We start from the raw sequence: 23,323 nt of genomic DNA on the forward strand, positions 1-23,323 counted from the left end.
TTCCTGGCACCCCCAAACCCAAGAAAATGCACGTGTCTCATGTCCCATCATGATTCACCAGTCCTTGACCCCATCCTTTCCAGGTACCTGACTACTAGGATGTGTGACCAGGCAGATGGGGACCTTTGCCACAGAATTTATCTGCATTCACACCCACCAGAACGGCTAAAATAGGCAATGACAAGTGCTGATAAAGACACAGAGAAACTGGAATCCTCAATACTGCTGTGGGAATGTGAATAACGGGGCCACTCTGGAAAAGTTTGGTAGTACCTCAAAGTGTTAAATAACCTTATGACCCACCTTTCTGCTCCCAGATACATACCCAGGAAAATCTGCACAAAATCTTCTACACAAACATCCACAGCTCAGTTATCTGTAATGGTAAAAAATGGTCAGTGTTCCAAAAGTCCATCACCTGAAGAATGGACATGATGTATCCATCCAAGCGTACATCTGGACTTCAAAAGGAATCAACTACCAACATGTGCTAGAAGCAGGAAACACTATGCTATGTAAAGGAAGCCAGCCCTAGAAGGCTGTGTGTGTCATGGCTCCACTTACACGAAATGTCCAGAATAAACAAATTGCTGGGGACAGAAGAGCAGACCTGTAGTTAGGCACTTGGGGGGAATGGAGAGTGACTGCTCTCAGGTACGCAGCTCCCTTGGGGTTGATGAAGATATTCTAACCTTGATGGAAGTGATGGCTGCATAGCTCTGAACATACTGAAAAACAGCTGGACATCATGGCATGTGCCTGCAATCCGAGCTACTCGGAAGGCTGAGGCAGAAAGATCACAAGTTCTTGCCCAGCCATAGAATTCAGCAAGACCTTCTCTCAAAAAGTAAAAAGAAGCTAGGACATGGGTCAGTGATAGAGCACTAGGTTCAAACTAAGTACTGCAAAAGGAAATAAACCATCCAGTGATCTGTATACTTAAGTGGGAAAATGATTGGTAGGCGAATTAAATCTCAAAGAGGCTATTTAAAGCAAAGAATGCACTTGCACTCACAGGAGACCTTTCTAGTCTTAGCACTGTGGCTTCATTTTCTGATTTGAAAGTAGAGCACCCTTGGGCACCAGACAAGACACCCAGAGTACATCTCCTCAAAGTCCCCAGTTCCTCCCACACCTGGAGTGAAGCCTGCCCAAGTCCCACAGTGTGGACTCAGAAACCTGAAGACAAATCGCAAACACCAAAATGATTGCCACGCCCACACCTGTTCCTACAATCGCTCTTCGAACTTTTATTAGTTATCTTCACATGGCAGATACAAAACCATTGTCTTCTGTGATCCAAACCCATGCTGGAAGACCTTGGAACAGTTTTCCTGACAATCTGGGGGTACTGAAGGGTGACCGGCACCTTTGCACATGCAGAAGAGAGTATCCCTCAATACCCCAGAGCATCTGCTGCAGTTCGCCATTGGTGGAGGTGACTTCTGAGGCTTTGGGTTCGTGAGCTTCCCCCGCTGCAGGCAGGGGAGCCCCCCAGAGTGGAGGGGCTGGGTGCAGTCCATGGATGTGAGCAGTCATGAGACAAAACTGTGTCACTGAGATAAGGAACAGCCACGACTTGTACATGCTTGTGAGCGTTAACTGTCGGAGCACGCGGAAGGATTCCAGTTCATGATAATTAAAAACAAAGGACAGACTTGAGGTGGGTGGGAGACAGGAAAACATGTTGGCCAATGATCTGCATTTTTCTGCCTATGTGAGGACCTCATGAGACCCTCTCCTGGACCTATTATCAGACCTCATATTGCAGCCAGTCGACTAATTAATTAAATAACACATGTTATAAAACTTTAAAAATGGGGCATTTACAGTCAGGGACATAAATACGTGCTTTTAAAAGTGTCTATATACATATTTACAGAGTTGCAAGATTAACCATAGTAGCCCTGAAAAGAAAATCCCTTTATTGTGTGACAACTCTCCCAAGTCTCCTCCTTCCACTTTGGGTTTCATACATCACTTCTGGAATAGAGCTGAGAAGACAGCACCAAAGTGGCCTCAGGCATCCTTGTCCGGGGCCTGTCCCAAAGGCACAAAACCCAAGAGCCTCACTGAACCAGTTTCCAACTCTGAGCTCAGTCACCCGTTTCTCCAATACATGGACTATCCACCAGAGAGGAGGGGTCAGCCTCATCGTTCCCTGGAAAGCAATTTATGGCCTCTGGAAATCTCTTCTTCTTCTTCCCCCCGTGCTTTTTAATCCTTCCATTTTTTCCATTTCCTATTTTTTTGGGGGTGTTTGTATCCCTTTGCAGCTAACTGAAGATGCTCAGGTACTAAAGGTGCAGGTGGTCCCACCAAGCAAGGCAACAGGGACCCAGAAGAGGCCCCTCTGATGCTCCTTCCCCATCACCTGCTTTTCTTGGGGAGGAGTCAGATCTACAGATGTGGACAGATTTTACCCTGGATGTAACTGCTTTCAGGCTTCTCTGCAAAGATTCAAAAGTGATGTGACTAGAATCTCAAACCTGGAAATAGGAGCCAGCAACTTGAACTGCTCAGGCAGGAAAGGGAGTTTTCCAAGTGTAGGGGCCAAGGGTTCAGGCTTGACCCCAATGGGTGTAGGTTATTGATTCCCAGAGATGTTGGGGCAGAGGGACAGAGGGGAGTTGGGATGGTACTGAAGGGAAACTTGGCCTCTATCTGAAGGCCTCCCTCAGATGGCACTGAAACAGACCCCTGGGGTCAGGCCAACATCCCTGTAACAGCAAACAACTCAAGAAGCTGAAAGCAGGGTCAAGGAGCTCTTGAAAAATTGCATAGTAGGAGAGGCCCCACTCAGACAGGAGGGCTGAGCTGTAGAACTGTCCCCGGGCCATCCGCAAGGGTCACCCAGGGGACAATGTGGAGTGGCTTCCTTCCTCCCTCCCTGGGGCTCAGGGCCTGTGTCTGCGACCATGTGCATGCACCTGCAGGCATGGACACACACACACATGCGTGTACACACACGCACACACACACACGTGCGCTCCCTCTCTCCTGCAGGCTCACACAGCTGGGGTGAGTCAGTGCTCCCAGTCAGGGCAGACTGCCAGTCCCTTTGGCTTCACTGATTCCAGGTCACTTCCGGTGCTGGGGAGAAAAAGGAAAGAAAAACAGCCACAGTGACCACGTACTATCTCACTTAATTTCTGAAATTAAACTAAAGTGTATCGTGTACACAGAAAAAAGTACAGCTGATGGATTTTTTAATGAACACACCAGGCAAACCGGCACCTGATGAAGAAACAACAGGAGCAGCCCTCATCGGCCAGGACCACCCCCCAGGGTAACGACTTCCCTCAGAACAAGCCACCCTCGTCTCTGGCACCTTAGGCTGGCTTTGCTTGTTTCTTAATTTAAATACTCTGCCAAGCAGTCAGGTTTGTGGTGGTGGGCCTCAGCCCCACGGCTGCACAGGGTTGGAGCCCAACCACTGCAGCGGGCATAGGAGGTAGGGTGCTCCAGGACACTCAGAGTGGACATGCAGGTGCAGGGTGTGCAAGTGCACTGCGCTGACACCCTTGTGCGTGTTTCCTGGCTCACACGTCCAGCTGGGGCAGCCCTGGTAGGGGAACTGCAGGACTCAAGGAATCCCTGTGTTCAGTTCTAGGCAACTTTGCTGTATGATTTTCCCTGTGGCTGCTCTTCCTATCTATTCATTTGATAGCTCACAGCAGCCCTCCTGGAAGGTGGCACAGGCCCCACTGTCTATGAAGGCAGTGAGGGCTTGGACAGCACTTGGATCAGGTCAGGCCAGTGATGAAAGGCGCAGGTGGACCATGGGTTCTGGCTGCAGAGACACAGCGCCTGCATCCTTGCCCTGCACAAAACGTACTCGCAGTGTTCCTGGACATGCAGCCCGGTACTGGGCTGGGCCCAGTTCACACACGAGTCTGTCACCCGTCCAGTCACAGTCACTCTGATTACTTCTAATGAGTCCTACTATTTGTATTACCACTGCTAATAATAATAAAATGATTCTATAATAACAGCAATAGTGGTTCCAGTTTACAGAAAGCAGGACTTCTCTTAGTGCTTGCTTCTCCTGATTTTCTACGTGATTTCACTATACTCAGGCCTTTGCAGTTGGTGACCCAAGGCAGACATATGAGGTGCTGCCACAGTCTGGAGTTGGGACTCAGCTGCAGAGATGATGTGGGTCACCGGCCCACCGGACTCCCCGAAGCCTCAGGGTGGGACTGGCCGGGGCTGCCTGTGATGGCAGTGACACCTGAACTCCAGAGGGGGCTCCTCGGCTGGTGCTGTGGGTTAGAGCAGCCTAGCCCACCACCCTGTGCCCTGCCTGCAGAAGGGGAGAAAGGAAGGCAGAGCCCAGGTGGGCAGGGAGAGGAGGGCTGCCTGCTCCGGAAACAATTACCTGTCAGATGCCTTGGGACTTAAATAAGGCAGCCTCTGGCTATGGGTGGGTCTTCATCACACAAGCTGCAGCCTCTGCCTCTGCTTTGCAGGGGCTTTCCCTGAACATCCTGGTGAGAAGCCAGTGTTGGGGGATTTTCCTTATCTCTATAGGGGGTTCAGTGAGGGTGACCAGCATAGCTCACACCTTTGAGACTTTTCTGCATACAGGCCCAGTCCTAAGCACACTCTGGCCTTCATTCTGAGCTGTGCACTTGCCTACGAGGGGTGGGCTGTCCTTGTGCCCCTGCGATGGAGAAGGCATCACACTGTGAGGAAAGAAGAGGCTGCCCCAGAAGCCCACCTATCAGGAGACAAGGCAGCAGAGGCTTAGGGTCAGGGTCAGATCTGCCCCACAGAGAGCTTCCGGATTACCAGTCTGAGTCAAAGGAGCGGAGGCAGCTGAGAGGAGGCTGTAACAGTGGCCAGAGGCATAGGTCCCTTTCCTAGACTTGTCCTCTTAGCCCCCTACATAGAAGTCCACTTGCTGAGGTTGGGAAAGAGAAGAGGAAGAGAGAACATACAGCGGAAGCCTCTGCTAACCCTAGGCAGTGGGCACTTTGCTACCTGGAGGTGGGCGGAAAGCTGGTGGGCTGAGCCCGAGACCAGCACAGGGGGGTACAGCAAGGCAACTGGAGGAGCAGCTCCCCGTGTGGTGCCTTGCTAGGTTCAGGCCACCCGATCAGCTGGGCAGAGCCTTGATTCCCACAGGGCAGCAGGGCAGAGCAGCCAGGGCCTGGCTCCTTTGAGAGTGGCCCCCCTATCAGGCACACAGAGCTCTGGATTGGGGGGCACAGCCTTCCTGAAGTCCAGCATCCAGAGTGCTGATGCAGTTCTGCTCCCAGCCCCCGTGCCTCAGTTTCTCTCCTGAAATAACAGTGTTGACTTGTACACACCTTCCCAGGCTAAAATCCTTCGCTGCAGCAGTTGAAAAGTCATCCTGTGCTGTGTTAAACAGTGCTATGGATTGAATAGTGTCCCCTAGAATTCACATGTTAGGTTGGACCCCTGACCCCCAGCTGACACTATTAGATGGGCCTTGGGGGGGAAATCAGGTTTGCTGAGGTTTTGGGGATGGGAGCCCAGGTAGAACTAGTGCTTCTAGGAAGACATCAGGGAGGGCGCCCTGTAGCCACCCCGAGAATGTGCGGGCACAGTAACCAGGCGGCAGCCTGCCAGTCTGGGAGAGGCCAGCCCCAGAGCCTGGACCTGCAGCCTGGAGAACAGTGAGGGAATAGCTGTCTGTGCCGAAGCTGCCCGGGGCATCACATTCTACTGCAGCAGCCACAGCAGACTGAGACCAACAGTGCGAGACAGGAAAACAAACAAATTTAGCAACACATGCTTGGTGGCTTAGAGCAAACACACATTTCAAAAATAAAGTCAAATGGGATTTCAGGTACAATTTGGAGTCACTTAGAAATTAAACTGTTGTCTGGAACCTTAATAGTGAGCAAATAGAGGCTGCGAGTTGCAGATACAAATTAAATAGCCTCTGTTCATTTACATGCTTAGCCTGGGATACTGCATGTGCTTGAAAATAGGGCAAAGGTGGTGTCCATCTACATGGTGCCTGGCCTCGGCGAAGGGACAGCCCGAGCTGCTGAGGCCTGGCTGATGTCCCATGTGTAGTGCTGTCATTGCTGGCACTGCAGTGGGCCTCCATGTTGAGGGTGCCAGTGCAGCTGCACCTGGTCCTCCTCAGGGCACAAAGGACACCTGCTGGGATGGCAGCCTTGCTCTGCTTGCCGTCAGCTTAGGGGCTCATGCAGCAGCCGCCACCCAGAAAGATGCGCTCATTCTGGCTCTGCTCCTGTTTTCCAGGAGACTCTAACTAAGCCTCTCTTTCATCTGTACAGTGGGAGCAGGGGAGGGCTCACCTCTGGGGCCCCGGCTCCCCGCTGTTTAGTCCATTTCAACCCTGCTCCACAGGGTCATGTCTCATATCCCGTGTCAGGGGCAGCTGGTGCTCAGAGACGGGGAACAAGGGTCGTATTGTCACGCCTCCCTAGCCCACAAAGGAATAAGCCCAATCCAGATACTCCAACTGCTTGAAGGAAGGGGAAGGGAGTGAGCTAAGGGGTAGGGTGGCAGCAGAAGGAAGAGGGGTCCCAGAGTTCCAAAACCCAGCCTAGCTTGCCATGCACAGCACTAAGTTCTCCTACCCCAGGAGCTGCCTGGTGGCAAAGGAGGCACCTGCGAGTGCTCATGTCCTAGCACTGCAGGCCAAGCGGGGTGGCCCCTGGGTCTGCATCTGCAACTATGTCCCAGTTCTGCTACTCAGGTGCTCTGGATTCAGAACTCGGGGGAAAAGAGTGAACACAGTTCTGCCATGTCACTGACAGGGAGCCCAGCCTGCTTGTGGGGCACTGCCAAAGCCCAGACACCAAAAAGAAGAGTCTGGCTTCCAGGTTTTGCCATTAAAAAAACCTAGAAAGACACTATTTGGGTTCTCCATAACGCAGTCCCATTTTACAGATGTGGAAACTGAGGCTCAGAGAGATCAGAGGACTCACTTGAGTACCTCCAGCCAGGGAGTGCAGAGCTGAGCTCTGAACACTGATGGAACAGACCCTGCATTTTGGCCATTAAGTGCCCTCCTGTAGGAAGGCTGTGAGTCTGGGCCATGGCCCAGCATTCCTCCCTCCTGGTCACATCTTCCTTTCTCACCCCGACCCTCGCCCAGCCACCCAGATGGTGCCACAGCAGCCACGTCCTGCCTCCTACCTGTCAGGGAGCAGGCGAAGCATCTACTCCTTGAGGAAGGGTCCCTGGCACTGGGCTGCAGCCGGGGCCTTGGCCTTCCTGCACTGCCTGGTGCTGTACGGGGCGGCTGGCGGAGGGCATCGGGACGCCAGGCGGAGGCTATAGCTGCACAGGAAGAGGAATGACATACCGTTACCCCAACACGGTTGGTGGTGGGTGTCTTCAGTGCTGGCTACCACCTCCCAGACGAGAGCAGGATGGCACGTGCCAGACACCTGGAGCTGGGTACCAGCCTCAGCCATGTCCCTTTGCCACGTTCACCTTGGAGGTGATGACAGAAGCCTGGGCAAGAGGAAGTGTCCATCTGCTCAGCTCTAAGACACCATGATGGGCAGATCCTCCTGGGGACCCCAGGAGACACGCAGGTGAGCCAGAGTGAGTGCTGGCCACGGCGAGAGGACAGGGTTAATTCCTTGGAACCGCTCTGGGTCACTGTTGCCAAGGCACAAACACACCTGCCTGGAGACAGGAGGGCGCCCCACTGACATCCATCCCAAGCGCCCCAAGGGGGATGTGACTCCCAACAGAGATGTGAGCCCAGGACCTTTGGAGGCACCTTGGCTCTATTTTTAATGACTCCCCATTAGATGGGGTTTGTTTTTTCAGAAAAGCTTTTAAAAGTTTAAGAGATACATAACCCACACCATGGCTCCTCCCCTTCCTTTGCCTGGCTGTCTTGTCGTCATCTTTCAGATCCCAGCTGGGCACCTCCTCTAGAAAGCCTTCTCTCTTTAACTCTTCTAGGCTGCCACTGGCCTTGTTCCTCCCCACCCTACACTGTGACACAGAGCTGCCTGCCTTCGTTGGAACCTCTTTGCTGTTGCACCTCAGCTTAGCACAAAAGAAACAAATATTGGTTGAGTAAAGAACCACAGGGCACTCACGACCTGCCTGGAACAGTGCTAAGTATTTCACAGACACCAACTGTCTTCCCCTCCTACACCCACCACAGTTATTACCTCTAATGGACAGAGGGGAATGTGACTGTCACCAGCTGCCCCTCTGGACACGTGGATGGGGAGGGAGCAGGGCTATGGTCAAAGCAGGGAGGTCAGGAAAGGAGGAAGTGAAGCGCAAGTCTGCCTGGAGCTGGCTTTGCTGAGGAAGCCACAGTTGGGAATGGGGTCAGTCTCAACATGGCCAACACAAGGGCTTAAAGCAGTGGTTCTCAGCCAGGTTTGAGAGTCCATGGCTGTAATCCCAGCATGCAGACAGCTGAGGCAGGAGGACTGCCATGAGTTCAAAGCCAGCCTGGGCTACACAGTAAGTTCAAGGCCAGTATCATTAAAAAAACAAACAAACAAAGAACATCCTTGGCTGTCCCCAGAGTACATATATAGCAATGTCTGCAGACATTCCTGGTTGTCACAATTGAACAAAGGGGTACTGATACGGGGACACGGTGGGCAGGGGAGGGAAGCTACCAAACACCAATAACGCACTGGACAGGCCCCCCATAACGTCTTGCAGCCCCAGTCACTGACACAGCAGGCCTCATTAGCCACAGGGGACACATTCCAAGAGCTCTGTGATGTCTGAAGCTGCAGGTAAGTACCAGACTCCCTGTACACTGTTTTCCCCCTTACAAACATACTTATGGTAAAGCTGAATTTATAAACTGGGTATGGTAAGAACTTAAAAATAACTAATAACCACACTGAATGATGATAACATATACTACAATAAAAGTTATATCAGCCATCCATGGTGGTGTACCCCAACAGTCTCAACACTCTGGGTGGCAGAGTCAGGAGGATCACAAATCTAAGCATAGTAGGGAGCTTAGTGATTTACTGAGACCCTGTCTCAAAATAAAATTAGTTTTTAAAAAAGGCTGGGATATAGCACAGTGTGAAGGCCCTAAATTCAATGCCTGGCACTGTAAAAATAAAATAAAACAAGTTATGTGAATGTGGTCTCACTCTCAAAATATCTTACTATACTTTCACCTTTTCACTTAAAGGAAGTGCTTCACAGCTTCACCTTGGCACATCTGAACTGCCAGGATCACTCAGGACGACCCGAACACAGCACCGTGACACAGTGACAGCTCTCCGATCCCCACCAGGGAACTAAGTGACTAATGGGTAGGTAGCACATACCCTATGGATACACTGGATAAAGGGATGACCCCCACCCTAGCCAACACAGAGCAGAGATGGCCTGACATAGCCAGCGACTGAAAGTTATTATTTCTCAAATTTTCCACTTAATATCTTCAGATCACAGAGGATAACTAAAACCACAGAAAACAGGTCCATGGTGAGGGAGAATAACAGCCAAAGCCGAAAGAAGCCCTCAGTAAATTTCTATTTACAGACCAGGCCTGACTTCTCCTGGCTGAGTTCTTTCCTGCACGCTGCATCCTCAGCCCATGATCATTCCACTTGCCAGAGCAAGAGTTGGCAGGAAACTGAGTCCCAAAGCCCAGCAAAGCTGGTGCTCCAGCTGGGCCACCAAGGCCTGCAGGGATCACAAGGCACTGAGGAGGACTGCTGGGGATCTCCAGAGCTAGTGGTACCAGCTGGGCTGGTGAGGTGCAGAGGGAGCCCAGCCATCCAGGCAGGCGACACATCCTGGCAGGAGGGGCTGCCTGGTGATGCGGTCAGGTTGGATATCTGTGTCCTGCTGGGGAGCAGTGCTGGCACATGGTAGGTCCTTCCCTGGCATGCAGTTCTTAGAAGATAGCTTCACCAGAGTGTGGCAGGACCATCACTGATTTCCAGTTCCTCTCTCTATTAGGACCCCGAGCATCTATTAAACATTCAAATACAGATCCATCAACAGGAAGAAAGCCAGACCTCTCTGGCTCCTCCAGCTGTCTGAAGTTCTCTGCTCCCTGCCACATCTGCTCCACTCTGTGGGCTCCTGAGCTGTAGCCACACAACTGTTTTCTGGGATGGGGGCTTTCTCCCCTCCAGGGTGTCACCTGGGCGGGGAGCTTATGGTCGGGGCCCAAGTCTGCACAGGATAGAGCAGAGTGTCAGCTGAAATGCACGCGACCCCTGGGTTTTGCAGGTCCTCCCAGCTTTCTCCCTGGACCTCCTGCCTCAGCCCCACAGGCAGGAAGAGTAAGTGCTTCTACACCCACTTCATGGGTGAGGAAATCAAGGCTCAGTCAGACAGACACAGACTTCCCTGAGAGAGCAGCACCCAGGCCTTTTGCAACATGAGCCACAACTGTGGGAGGACACCAGGTCACACCTTAGCCCTCCAGGACTGGGCAGGGACGTCCTGCAGGACAGACACCTTCCCAATCATGATACTGCCACTGGCCAGAGAATGCAAGAGAGCCCAGTGGTGGTGGAGGAACAGGAACCCTAGACTCCTGGATTCTGTAGTCCTGCCTACGGTGAGCCCTTGATCACAGCAGTAGGAGACTCTCAGAACCGCATGATCCTGGCTCCACACTCACTAGCTATGTGACCTCAGCAAGTTACGACAAGTCTGAACTCCAGACTACACCAGAAAAAATGGGAATGCCAGTTTTGTGGCTTCTGTGGCCTTTCGACTTAGAGGAAGCTCCCTGCACCGTGAACACTGGCACTCCAACACGTGTGTGACCAGGAGCAGGTAGCATGGCCCTCAGATACATGGAGGCATGGGGAGCTCCCTTCCTCCTATTCAGTGGCTGCGTGACCAGGCTCAGCACCTCCAAACCTGTTTCCTCCTCTGTGGAAGGGAGACACTCACTGCCAGACGCAGTCAGAGCACTGCGCTTTGCCTGCTGGGAAGAGTTCAGCGCATGTGCGAAGTGTCTCGCAGGTGTGGTGATGCGGGGCATGCGCCGAGGGGCAGAGCACAAGGTGAGCCCGCCCTCACCCTTCCTCAAAGGTTGGACAGCAGGGGCTTCTGAGCTTCAGTGTCGGGTCAGACACTTGGCCCCATCTCCTGTGCAGGGCCCCTCCTGGGCACTTCCATGTGGCTAAGCCACTGAAACCTTAATGTGGCCTCATTGGGACCTTGTGTGGTCCCAACTTGCCCCCAGCCCCACCCCCACACTCACCAATCACACAGGACTCTCCTCCCCTCTTTTCAGCCAAAATGTTGTTGTTAACGATCAAATCCTAACAGCGCCTTGCCTTCCTTTTTCTTTTGTGGCTTGCACTTAGAAACCATCCAACCATGCTCGTTTCAGCTGTGGGTACACACTAAGCATGGGGCCTTCCACATCTCCCCTTGCTTTACCCCAAGCTAACCATCTCTGAGTCCCTTGATCCTATCTGCAAACCCGTGTAGCTCTTTGAGTTCCCACTGCCCACAGCCTATAGCATGACCATCTACCACAGGGACAGCGCAACAGCCACTTCAGGGGTCCTCACTTCCGCTCTTTCCTTCTCAATCCATTCTCTCCCAAGCAACGAGAGTGCCCTTCACAGAGACTGCTGGACTTGACACTGGACTACATCACAAGACAGTGTGCCTCTCCTTGCCCTGGGACTCCCTTCCCCCTATGGGAGAGGCCGGTTTCACATCCAGACCAGGCACTTCCTGGTGCCCAGCATGGTCTGTTCTGGCCCCGCCCACTCTTCCCCTCAGCCAGTGCCCCCCACCTCTCCAACCCACTAACTTGCCCACTGCCATGGCCCTTGCTCCTCTCCAGCACGTGTTTTTCTCCCTTTTCTTTCTGGACCTTTCACTCAAAGCAACCCCTTGTCTGCTGAGCCGTCTACTTCCTCACTGCCCTCTCCACCACCAGTTCAGAGGCTCCTTGAGTCTTGCTCATAGCTGACCCGGGAAATGTCAGCTGAGTGCGCACACAAAGGCTGCCTGAACTGGGATGCGGATGGCCAGTGTGTGGCACACAGTGCACAGGGCTGCAGGAGTGACTGAGGAAAGGGGAAGTCTACAACGGACAGGTAAGATGGCCCTCACTGGCGCCCCTGGAGGGGAGCACTGCCAGGACCACGCATGGCTCCTAGGTGGAGCTCACCACCCAGACATGCAGAACCAGTGTCTCACAAGCACGGACTGGGAGGAGCGAGGTCAGCAAAGGGCAGAGACAGAGACTGGAGCAGGCGCACAAAGGAGCAGACAGCTGGGATTCAAGAACCTGGTTCAGTCCCTGCTCTGTGGTTGGCTTGTTGTGTGGCCTCTGGAAAATGCCTCCACCTCTCTGCACCAAGTTGACTTGACTGCAAAATAAGGATGTCAAACAAGGAAAAACTGTAATGATGTCACTCAATAAACACTTAACTATGTGCTCAGAGTTGCTCCGAATGCTCTGTGGAAGTCCCTCAAATCTCCAGACTAAGGTGAGTCTTTGTCACAGACAGAGAGGGGCAGAGGCACAGAAAGGTGCAGGGCTAATCTCCCAGCTCTCAACCCAGGACTGTTTGCTCAAACCCCAGGGCCGAACACGACTAGCCTTGCGAAAGATGGCCCGCTGGCGCCCCTGGAGGGGAGCACTGCCAGGACCACGCATGGCTCCTAGGTGGAGCTCACCACCCAGACATGCAGAACCAGTGTCTCACAAGCACGGACTGGGAGGAGCGAGGTCAGCAAAGGGCAGAGACAGAGACTGGAGCAGGCGCACAAAGGAGCAGACAGCTGGGATTCAAGAACCTGGTTCAGTCCCTGCTCTGTGGTTGGCTTGTTGTGTGGCCTCTGGAAAATGCCTCCACCTCTCTGCACCAAGTTGACTTGACTGCAAAATAAGGATGTCAAACAAGGAAAAACTGTAATGATGTCACTCAATAAACACTTAACTATGTGCTCAGAGTTGCTCCGAATGCTCTGTGGAAGTCCCTCAAATCTCCAGACTAAGGTGAGTCTTTGTCACAGACAGAGAGGGGCAGAGGCACAGAAAGGTGCAGGGCTAATCTCCCAGCTCTCAACCCAGGACTGTTTGCTCAAACCCCAGGGCCGAACACGACTAGCCTTGCGGTGGTGAGGATGGAAACACAGAGCGCCCAGAGCAGGGGGCCGATCCTCTGCCACAGAACAGGTGCCCAGGTCTGATGTGGGTTGGAACCCAGTTAACTCAAGGGAGTCCTGGAACACAGATTCTCAAACACAAGTGTTCATCAGAACCCACAGGGCAATTACGCCACTCACTCCCAGTGCCAGCTCCCACGCCTAAGATTCTCACCCTTGAGAGTCAGTCTGGGTACAGCCTGGCTTTGAGGGCTATGGAGCTCTATTCTGTGGCTCAGTGTGGCTGGTCGAGCCAGCATTGGCATTCATGGGCATGTTGGTCCTGCAGCTGCCAGGCAATGTACAGAGGCTGCAGGTGCCATGCTGGGGCAGCCAGGCAGAGCCTGCAACACAGGGGCCAGTGCCAAACACCCTCTGTGAGGGGTCAAAGCCAGGAAAATGCAGGTGGTCACTGGGGGATGAGATAAAACACCAGCCACGACCATCACTGAGACTGAGATTCCTTCAGTGGGGACTCTCCAGGGCTGTCGTGCCAGGGACGCTGCACACTGGCGACAGAGCAAGCACAGCCTGGTGGGGTGTTTACTGCTATCCTCTGCCATGAGGGGTAATATTGTGCCATTTTTGTGGCTGAGGGGACAGCAGCACAGAGGACCAAGTCACTGGTCTGGGGTCATGGCAAGGTGTGAGTAGACCAGAGGCAGGAGTCCCATCTAGACCTCGTCCAGGGTGGAAGGGGCCCCTCAGCAGCACCTTTCCCTCCTTCTCTGCCACCCTAGGGAGGCTGCCCCAGGTCTCCCAGTCTGGCTTCTACATGTGCACAGGGAAGACCCTTCTGTCCTGCTCTGTGGGGCTGCTAGATAGGGCCTGAGGTTTTCAAGTCCCCAACCTGTTCTGCATGAACTCCAAACACCTAGCATGTGACAAGCTCATAACTCCTGACCAAGTTATTAGGAAGACTGTCCCAGTCTCCCAGCCTAGGATGACCTCAGCCACAGGCAGCGACCAGTGGGGAGCCCCTGCCCTGACCGCCTGCTTTCTGCAGTATAGGACAGTGTCGCTGGGAATTCAGTTCCAGACAAGGAAGCTGAGCTGGAACATGCAAGCACCCAGCTCATGGTCATGTGACACGCTGTTCCAGCGGAGGGGCACAGGACAAAGGGGGAGAGGAAGGGTAGTGAGAGCCCTAAGAGATACAGGGAGGATCTCGAAATGCAGGGAACCTGTGCTATGTGACTGCCCCTTGGAGCAGGAGGCCTCTGTGAGCAGTCTGCATCTGTTCGCTTCTTGCCTATGGAGCAGCCACCATGCCTGGCACAAGGAGGTGCCCAGAAACGGCTTCCTCAGCAAATAAACAGCAAGCCTGGAGCCAGACTCCTGACAGTTCATCCAGTCTCTGTTGCTCAAGAACCAACTTCTCCAGTCACCTGGCTTCTGTAGGGTTTTGCTCATTGCCAAGCTCCCACCTACACGATGGGCTGAGGCCCTCATTTGTACAGTGCTATGACCCCAACTCTGCAGCTCTCAGCCCTCTTCAACAGAACCCCTCACTATGGCCAGCACAGGGGTTAAAGTCGAGGGAAACACGCCACTGTCCCTGGCATGTCCAGCTCGGGCAGAGAAGCCCCACATGGGCACAAGAGCAGCTCCCAGCTTCCCAGCATCCCTCTCACCTGCAATCACCCAATTCCAACTCCATCCCCACTCTTCCCTCAGCGGAGCCAAAGCAGACTGCTTTTTTTAAAAGGAAACTTCAAAGAATGAGAGGAAAGTTGAGAAGAAAACAGAAGCAAATACAAGCATGTAAGAACCCTGAATGTAGGAAAAGCAGATTCCTAACTTGGGACAGCAAGAGACTGAGTAGGACTCCTAGTGTAACCACTTCCTCTATGAACAATGATCAAGGCCAAAGCCGTTAGTTAAAAGATGAGGTCCACTCCACAGACAAAGAAAAACTCAATCCTTGCTAGGCTGAGATGCTGGGAATAAAGGGTTCCCTAAGCCTGCATGACAACCATGCTAGTTTCAGGATTTCTCTGCTCCCAGGTTTCTGAAGACCACATGGCCTGGGAACAGGCTCAGGATACTGAGGACAGAGGGGCTACTCTCTGCAGGGCTTTCTGCTCCTGCCTCCCTGAAAAGCTGGGGAGCTCAGGGACTCCCTTCCTGCCCAAGCCAGCTTGCCTCAGGGGGCTAGGTGTGCCCGGCTGGCAGAGCATCCCAGATGCAGGGCTGGCACTGTTGTGGGAAAGACACACTCGCTGTGCCCAGATGGGCATTACTCAGCAAGGGGCATGACACTGCCCAATGGCAAGGCCGGGGTGTGCACCAGGACAGGAGGCAGAGCCTGCTTTGTGCCTTCTCCCATCCCTGCTCTCAAAGCCCAAACCCTGCCTCCCTCCTGGGCTCAAACAGGTTGCAGCGTGGTGGGGTCCAGCAGTCCACCCTGTCTCACACTCGATGAGACCATGAGTGAAGTGGCCCGGCTCCTCACTGGACCTTGTACCCTGTGGAGCTGGGAGTCTCTCACCGGTTGAAGGAGATCCTTCAAACAGGCCCCTGCTGGTGGGGGACAGACACGCAGCACCGCTGGGTGCTGCTCAGGTAGCCCAGGGGCTCACGATCAGCCCTCCTGAGGCTCTGTCCGAGTTACTGTTCCGTGGTGGAACTGGTCCCAGATGCCATGAGTGTCCTGAGTGTCATTTGCCTCGTAGGAGCTGGCACTTATCTACTCTGTGCCAAACATGTGTCATGGAATAATGAAGTTAATCCTAGCAAGAAGTTCATGAAATGAGTTCTGTGTACCAGAGACCAGGGACTGAGACACAGGATGTTAGGCAATTTGTGAACGAATAAGAGCCAGGGCTGAAGCCCAGGCCATTTTACCTGTGAAGCCAAACAGGTGAGGTCCTGAGCTTTTAAGGCCAAGCAGGACAGATTCCCAAGAGGAGGACACAGCTTGCCGGGTCCCCAACTCCCTGTTGCATCGACCTGGCAAGTCCTCACCACCTAAGGCGAGCTGGGAGGCACTGAGCACACAGAGGCAACTCCACAGAGCCTGTTCTGCTCAGACCTACGCGGAGCCTCCAGGGGAGCGTTCTAAGCATCAAAAATATTTTTTCATTTAACTTTTTAGAGTAGAAGTTCTCTGAAATCAGGCCCAGGGTCAACATGTCCTGTATTTTGCTTTGTCTTCTCTTAGAGAGTCAGGTTCCCAGCTCTGCCCATCTTTGGGAGGCATGAGGTGCGCATGCTTTCTTGTGCGCACGTGGAGCAGAGCTGCATGTTCAAACTGTCTCTTAGCAGTGCGGACTGACCAGCCACCTGCTACGGTGCCCAGGTACCTTGGTACCTGGGGGGACTGGTTCCGGGAACCCCCTGCCAACACGAAACTCCGTGGGTGCTCGAGTCCCTTCCATAGCCCGAGGGAGTACTGCACATCCTGCCTTGTTCAGACAATGAAGACAAAGAAAAAGTCGGTACAGTTTCAGTAAGAATGCAGGTGTCTCTCCAGCATTCCTACTCATGGTTGGAACTTGCAGGTGTAGAGGGCTGTGGGGTGCCCTGCAGCGAACCAGACAGAACGGGTCTCTCCCCTGTGGGACAGATGCTAGAGGGGAAAGTCACTACCTGTGTAACACAGCACAATAAACACTGAGGACAAAAGAAGCACCTGCCAGAGCTCGGCACAGGGACCTGACCATGACACCACCCATGTGCAGCGTGAAGCCTGCGTGCACTTTATTTCCACCTGATACCTGGGTCCCACGGAGCATAGGAAACAAGTTTTCTGATCTGCCTCACTTTACCATGCTGTCTCTTGCTTCAGTGCACTGGAGGGAGAGGATGTAAATAACTTCATCCTCAGGGTTGAAGAGATTCTAGAAGAGACCACTTCTGCCTCTGAAGCAGAGGGATTCAAATCTATTGCTCTCCAACCATTTTCTATTTCTTGTGCCTCTGGCTCAAAACAAGTTTCATACAAGAGATTCAAGGAGTTCTGAAACTGGAACAAGACCAGTGTTAAGGACTCTGCTCTCTTCCTTGGGAATGGCTCTTTTCTATTGCTGCTTCTCCCCCACTCCCCCAGACACAGGATTGAGCCCAGCAACTCTCTGCTCTAAAGCACATCCCCAGCTCTGTTTATTTTGAGACAGGATCTCAGCTGTCCTTCAACTTGCAATCATACCTCAGTCTCCTCAGCCTCTAGCATTACAGTTATGTGCCACTGTACCTTGGGCCTTTCCTGAATATTGAACAGCAGGTCTATTACATGGAGTCTTACAACTTTTACAAGCAGTGGATCTGAGGGTTTGTGAGCCCCTGAGGAAAGAAAAGGCCATTGATTTTGGACAGGGTGTGCTTACTTGCTGCACAGAGGGGTTTTTCTGAGGCCCCTGTCCACAAACACATCTGAAGAACTACCAACAGCTGAGCTGTCTGCCCAGACAAGTCAGGGACCCAGGTCACAGCCAGGACTCGGCAACACGCACCTGCTCCAGCTCAGATGCAGGCCTCCTCTCACAAGGGCTCCTGCTGAGCCACGTGCCCTCCAACAGACATCACTTCGGTCCACGTGATGTCCTTGCTCAGGGCCCTGTCCTCACCCCAGGAGCACATGGGTCTCTGCCTGGCTCAACACAAGCTCCCTGTGAGCAGAGAGCACCGGGGCTGGCGTCTGATACTCCCAGCCTCACCACCTGCAGTCACCCTCCCTCTCAGAGCAACATCCTCTGTGACACAGGTGTGGGGCTGGCTGTGTACAGACAGGGATGCACTTTAGCCTGTCTGCAGAGCTGGAGGCAATGAGGGAGCTCAAATCAGAGAGTCTTCAGGCAGACTCTTCATTGGATTTGGCCTAGTAGGGAATCCACAGCACTGCCCTCCTCCAACATTCCATAAATTTCAACCAGAACTCCAGCAGTGTGCCCTCACTGACCGCGATGAAGGAAACCCTCACATTTCACACCAACGTGGGCTCCAAGGCCTCCTGACAACCCTCTAAACCAGGCGCCCTTGCCCTCTTGCTCCATCTGAGTGGCTGCTGCATCTTGTCTGCTGGCCTTGAAGGCCTCTCCATCCCTAGTCTCCACTGGTGGCCTCGCCTGCACGTACAGCTAAAGACTGTGATATTCCTACCACACCTTTCCCCACCCACTCTTGCCCAGCTGGACCCCACAGCCCCCTTCTGTGCCACCTTCTCAGGGATGGGGCTCCAACAGCCTCCCCAAGTTTCCTTTCTCTACTGAATCAGCCCCATGGGTGCACACACATTAATTTTCTCCACCTCGAAACAGCGCTGGCTGCTCTCTGCTCAACTTCTCTGGAACCCAATCCAGGGAAGCTCCTCCTGTGGGGGCTAGAAAGCCCCCTGGCCAGTTCTCACCTCTCACTGTGTGACCACCTGCTCTTGCCATGTCTCTGATAGGATTTCCCTCTTGCCTGTCTTGCTCCACAGGCTCCCTGCTGGAGTGTAACAGATACAGTTCTTGGGAGTCTTCTTCTCTATGTTCACTCTCTAAGGCTCCCAATCCTGACTCTAACACCACGAGGAGCCAGAAGATGACCAAATCTCCATTTTCAGCTGGGACCTTTCTTCTGATTGCCAAATCTGTTCACCTTTGCTTCCAGCTCTCCCTTGACTATACGGGATCTGGAACTCAGCATACTAACATTCTCACCTCCCACACACACAGCCCCTGTATATGGCCTCCAGTCCTCAGCCAACTTGTGGTTCTACCTCTGAACTAAATCCAGAATCCCACAGCTTCTCATCACCCCATCACTGCATCCCAGTTTAGCCTCTCGCCTGGACATTGCATCTGCGTCTAACTGCCCTCGGTTTATATTTTTGCCCTTTCCCACGCTGTTCTTAATAGATCAGCAGAATGATGTTTTCAAAATGTGCTTCACACTATTACTCCTCCCTCGATCCCTCCAATGAGGTCCACTCAAGAGCAAAAGCTAAATCTTTACAATGGCTGCCATATCTCCTAAAAGCTAGCCTAGGTTACTCCCTGACCTCACCCTGTCCAGCCACAGGGCCTCTTCTCTTCCTTGAGCATGCTAGGGAGGCTCCCACCCCAGGACCTCTGCACTGGCTGTTCTAACAGCCAGGTGCTTTGCTCCCCTGTGCTCACAGGCTGGTTCTCTCATCTCCAAATATTTGCTGATCCTCTAGCCGTCAGGCTTTCTCTGACCCCTACACTTAAGATGGGTGTCTCCTGAGCCCATTTTCACTCCAGAACTCTGCCACCACACCACCACTTTACCCCTCTCTATAGCATGTATCATCTGATAGTCCCTTGTTTGGTGTCTCACTGGAGCGTGAGTTCCACAAAAGTGAATCCCCTCAGTTTTGGTCACTGCTATATCCTCCACACAGCACCTGGCACTGACTAGAGGCCTCAGTCCTCCAGTGCTGAATGAATGAAAGGCCAAGACCTGCACTGCCTTTCTTGACTACATCATCTGGGGTTTCCAGTATTTAATGTTGGGTGAGAACTTATAAAAACAATCAGTACAAAATCTTCCTATGCTACATGATCTCCACCCTACTTCCTGCAGTTTTAATTCTTGAACTGTATTGTGATTTTTAAGCAAATTACTGTGGGCCTCTCTAAACATTCAATTGGTTTTCAAAAAACAACTCTATGCTGTCATCAGTTTGCACAAGGGTGATATTGAACTAAACCGTATGAGTACAGTAATGAGTGGCCCGAATGGGTCTGGGAACAAATATAGTTGACCTCTGGGAACGTATGCTCCGGGCTCTCCCAGGCAGTGGTGGTGAGGACCGCAAAGGCATCCAAGAGCACCCATGACCACGTGGGCTGGGGTTAAATCGCAGGCAGCCAAGTTCCAACGGTGTCATTTCAACCACACTGGATGTTGTAACAAAGTACAGGAGGATTTCTGGTACCACCTCACCCTCCCAGGTCTTGTGCTTTGCAAAATGTTCTCCTGGCGATTCTCCCTCGGGCCATGGCACACACCCTGGGCCAAATGATCCAGGAGGAGACCCAGACGTCTGTGTTTCCCCCATCGGAGTGCCCACTTCTGTTACCCTCAGATTCTGTTTGCTGGATCACTTCTTTAGCGGCTCTGATTCATGAGGCTCAGGGACACGGTGGAGACATCGAGGTGAGAGACACTGGACTGCCCATCCCGTTTGGGGAAAAGCTTTATTCAGCACAGAACAATCAAACCGCACTGCAAAGTCAATCACTGAAGGTCCAGTAAGAAGGGCTTGCCTAAGAATATGCCAGGAAAATCACCTGTGCAATGCATGGCTGTGCTAGAGGAAGCCCTTAGAACATGCTGGGTGTCAGAGCTAAAGAGGGACCAGGGGAGGGTAGTGCTGTTTACAGGTCCAAAAGTTGGGGAAATAAAACCTAAAAACCAGAGGGAGTATCTAAGCAGTTCTCCTCTGTGACATTCAGAATGTTGAATGATAGGTCAAGCCCGGGACCTTTGCTATGTGGTCCCGTGTAGACTGGCAAGGGGAGAATACAATTTTACTAATACCTTTGAATTAACCATAGTGGTCTTTAGTAGAGTTCTGTCCTGGTCTCTATGGTTTACTGATCAGCTGTTGTCATGCATTCTTAATCTGAAGGACTGTGCCTTAAGACAGTAACTCTTTGATACTGATTATCATTAGCTATCACCAAACAACTGATCCTTTGCTTTCAACTTGACTTTACTGAAGCCGTGCTCTGTACTCACTGGCCAGCAATTAGCTGCCTTAAGATTCACATTTAACCCAAAAAGTCATCCGTTAGCATCATGTATGTAAGTCTCTGAAGAGGAGTGGTAATTCAACTCTACTGTCCCTGGAGATTGCTTGCTTTTTCTACAAATACTGAGCATTTGCTGAGTGTTTGTGCACCAGTAAGAGCTTGGTGAGTGTGGTGGGTCTCCCAGCAGGCACAGCATCAGACCAGACTCATCATAGGAAAGGACCAAAGCTCATACTTCCTCCTCAGAAAGACACAGAGCAACCACACACTCTGGCAACTCCTCGATTCCATCTCAGTTCTGACACTCAGCAAGGTCCCAGTTTGCCACTAGATGGTCAGAAGGAATAAAGCAAACAGATAAAGGGGAAGATGCTCTCAGAAGTGAATGTACCAAAGACACTGTAGATAAACAAAGAAAAAGAACTTAAAATGGAAAGCAAATTAAAGTGAAGAGATGGGTGGTCCATGTCATTCATTTTCTTTCCTCACGGTGGAGAGAACTCTGAAATTTGGCTGACTCATTTGAGAAGCTGACACAATGAAGATTTCCAAGTCTCATCCCAGAGATCATGGTTTAGTAGGTCTGAAATGTTTAATAAACCTCCCCAGTGATTCTGATGCAGGTGGTTCACCGAGCAAACATGGGAGAAATAACAGGAAGCAGGGCCACTTCACACACCTGGAGCAGAAGTGGCAAATGGCACTTTCTTGAGCTGAGAACAGCAAGACCATGCCTATGAGTGAGTGAAGCACTCTCCTCACCTCCTCATGTGCTGACACAGTTCAGAATGTCACCTTAATGAACACCTGCTCATGGATGGCACTAATGGGCTCTATCTGCAACTTTTTAAAGATATTTATTTGAACATATAAACACCACTAATGATAATGATGAATTAATTTAGCACAGCACATATTTAAACTATGATGGAGACACGAGTATTCGGATAGATCAAAATAGTTGGCTTTTACACTGATGCAGTTATCACAGATTTGATTTCATCGAACAGTTGCAAAATTCAAAGGTACCTAAAATATGAACACTCTTACTGCAAACCTACACCACGGCTATTACAGAAATTCAAAGACGTTTGGAGCAACATTCCAAACCAGGAAGAGAAAATCACCAAGCAGTTTCACTAGCCTCAGCCTTGCGTAACAGAGGATGAACTGTGGCTACCTCTGTACAACTGTAGGGACCAAATGCCTACAGCTATGAGGATCCAGCCACTTTTAGCACAAGCCATCAAGCAGAATACTTATTCTAAACCATCACCCAGGAAGGGATTAACCGCACTTTCACCAAACTCAGTCTTCAACATATCACTGAAAGCATGCATTTTAGGAGTTTAGAACAGAAAAAATATGTGTTTATCACACAGATCACTTTCCTGTCCAGAGAGCACTTGTCCAGCAAAGAACCAAGAGCTACAGTGAATTGTGCATTAACTGGATCTGAAAGTCCCTATTCCTGTCTCAAGCTGCTGGAACCTCTGGTGCAGGGCAGGATGGCCTGGGTGCCTCAACCCTCTCAGAGGGCATCACTTCCTGAGGGGAAGTACTGCCTGATGCCATCAGCCTTCAAGCCAACGTGAAACAATGCCCAGGGAAAAATTTAAAAGCAGGAAGGGGCAGACACAGTGAGGCTATAATGGCGATACCTGGCACAGCAGAAACATTTGCCTTTCTGCATCCAAAGCTGATGGGAGCCCTTGGAATGACTGCTTTCTCTAGATGTAAATGCAGCCCCAGAACCCAGCTCTGTGCCATACCTGCTGCTCCTCACACAGAAACCTACTCCCTACCTGTGTCTAGACAGACTTGTAGGAACAAGCTTCGATTCTCAGATAAAGGTAGTGCCTGGATCTGCTCCTCACAGGATATACACACACTAGGTCTGGCTAAGATGCTCACAGCCTGAATTCCCAAGAACACACAAAATGGGGTACTCCAAGGACAATGGCTGTTCCCCTCCAACTGTCACTCAGTTCCTTTGAATTACGTGGCACAAGTCCACTTAGGTAGCTGCTTCCTAACAAGTGGGGTCTCCTTGCTTCTGATCCTCTTCTTATCCTGCCACCAGGAAGCTGCAGCAGGGGCAGCATGATGTGGGGCTGCCACTTCTTGCTCCCAGACCAGCCAGCCAGCGGCAAGGTGCCTTCATAGTTAGACCAGCCAGACCGCCTAGATTCCTGGGTTCCCTTCTTACTAGAAATGAACTTCTGCCTGTTTCCCAATCTACAGAATGGGAGGATATGAGTATTTACTTCACAGGTTGTTAAAAAGACTAGGCTAATACATGAAACCCCTTAAAAGAGTGGCTAATGAGAACTTAAAAGTTCAGCAATCATTACACTATTTCAGTAGATGGGGTTCTTTGGTTAAATGTTCAGCTTTACAGAGCCAACCAAAGTTTTCTTCTGAACCTAGGCCTTCTATATTTTTGCTTGGTTCTGAAGTTCAAATCAGAAGAGAAATAAGAAAGTATATGGAGTGAGTATAAGAATGAATCCTTTTTC

The 23,323-nt window shown here is 51.7% G+C and overlaps 1 protein-coding gene across 1 annotated transcript in view; it reads right to left on the minus strand.

The window, feature by feature from the left end:
* Positions 1–1,232: 1,232 nt before the first annotated feature.
* Prdm2 (PR/SET domain 2) overlaps positions 1,233–23,323 on the minus strand; it is a 45,720-nt gene continuing 23,629 nt past the window's right edge. Inside the window, exons 4-5 of the mRNA XM_010619399.3 lie at positions 7,147–7,290; positions 1,233–3,093 (exon numbers count right to left, since the gene is read on the minus strand). Coding sequence (XP_010617701.1) covers positions 7,170–7,290 — 121 coding nt within the window. The 3' untranslated portion in view covers positions 1,233–3,093; positions 7,147–7,169. The remainder of the gene's footprint in view (positions 3,094–7,146; positions 7,291–23,323) is intronic.

Source organism: Fukomys damarensis, unplaced genomic scaffold (genome assembly GCF_012274545.1).
Source record: "Fukomys damarensis isolate Sample0158 unplaced genomic scaffold, DMR_v1.0_HiC HiC_scaffold_24, whole genome shotgun sequence".
Taxonomy (NCBI): domain Eukaryota; kingdom Metazoa; phylum Chordata; class Mammalia; order Rodentia; family Bathyergidae; genus Fukomys; species Fukomys damarensis.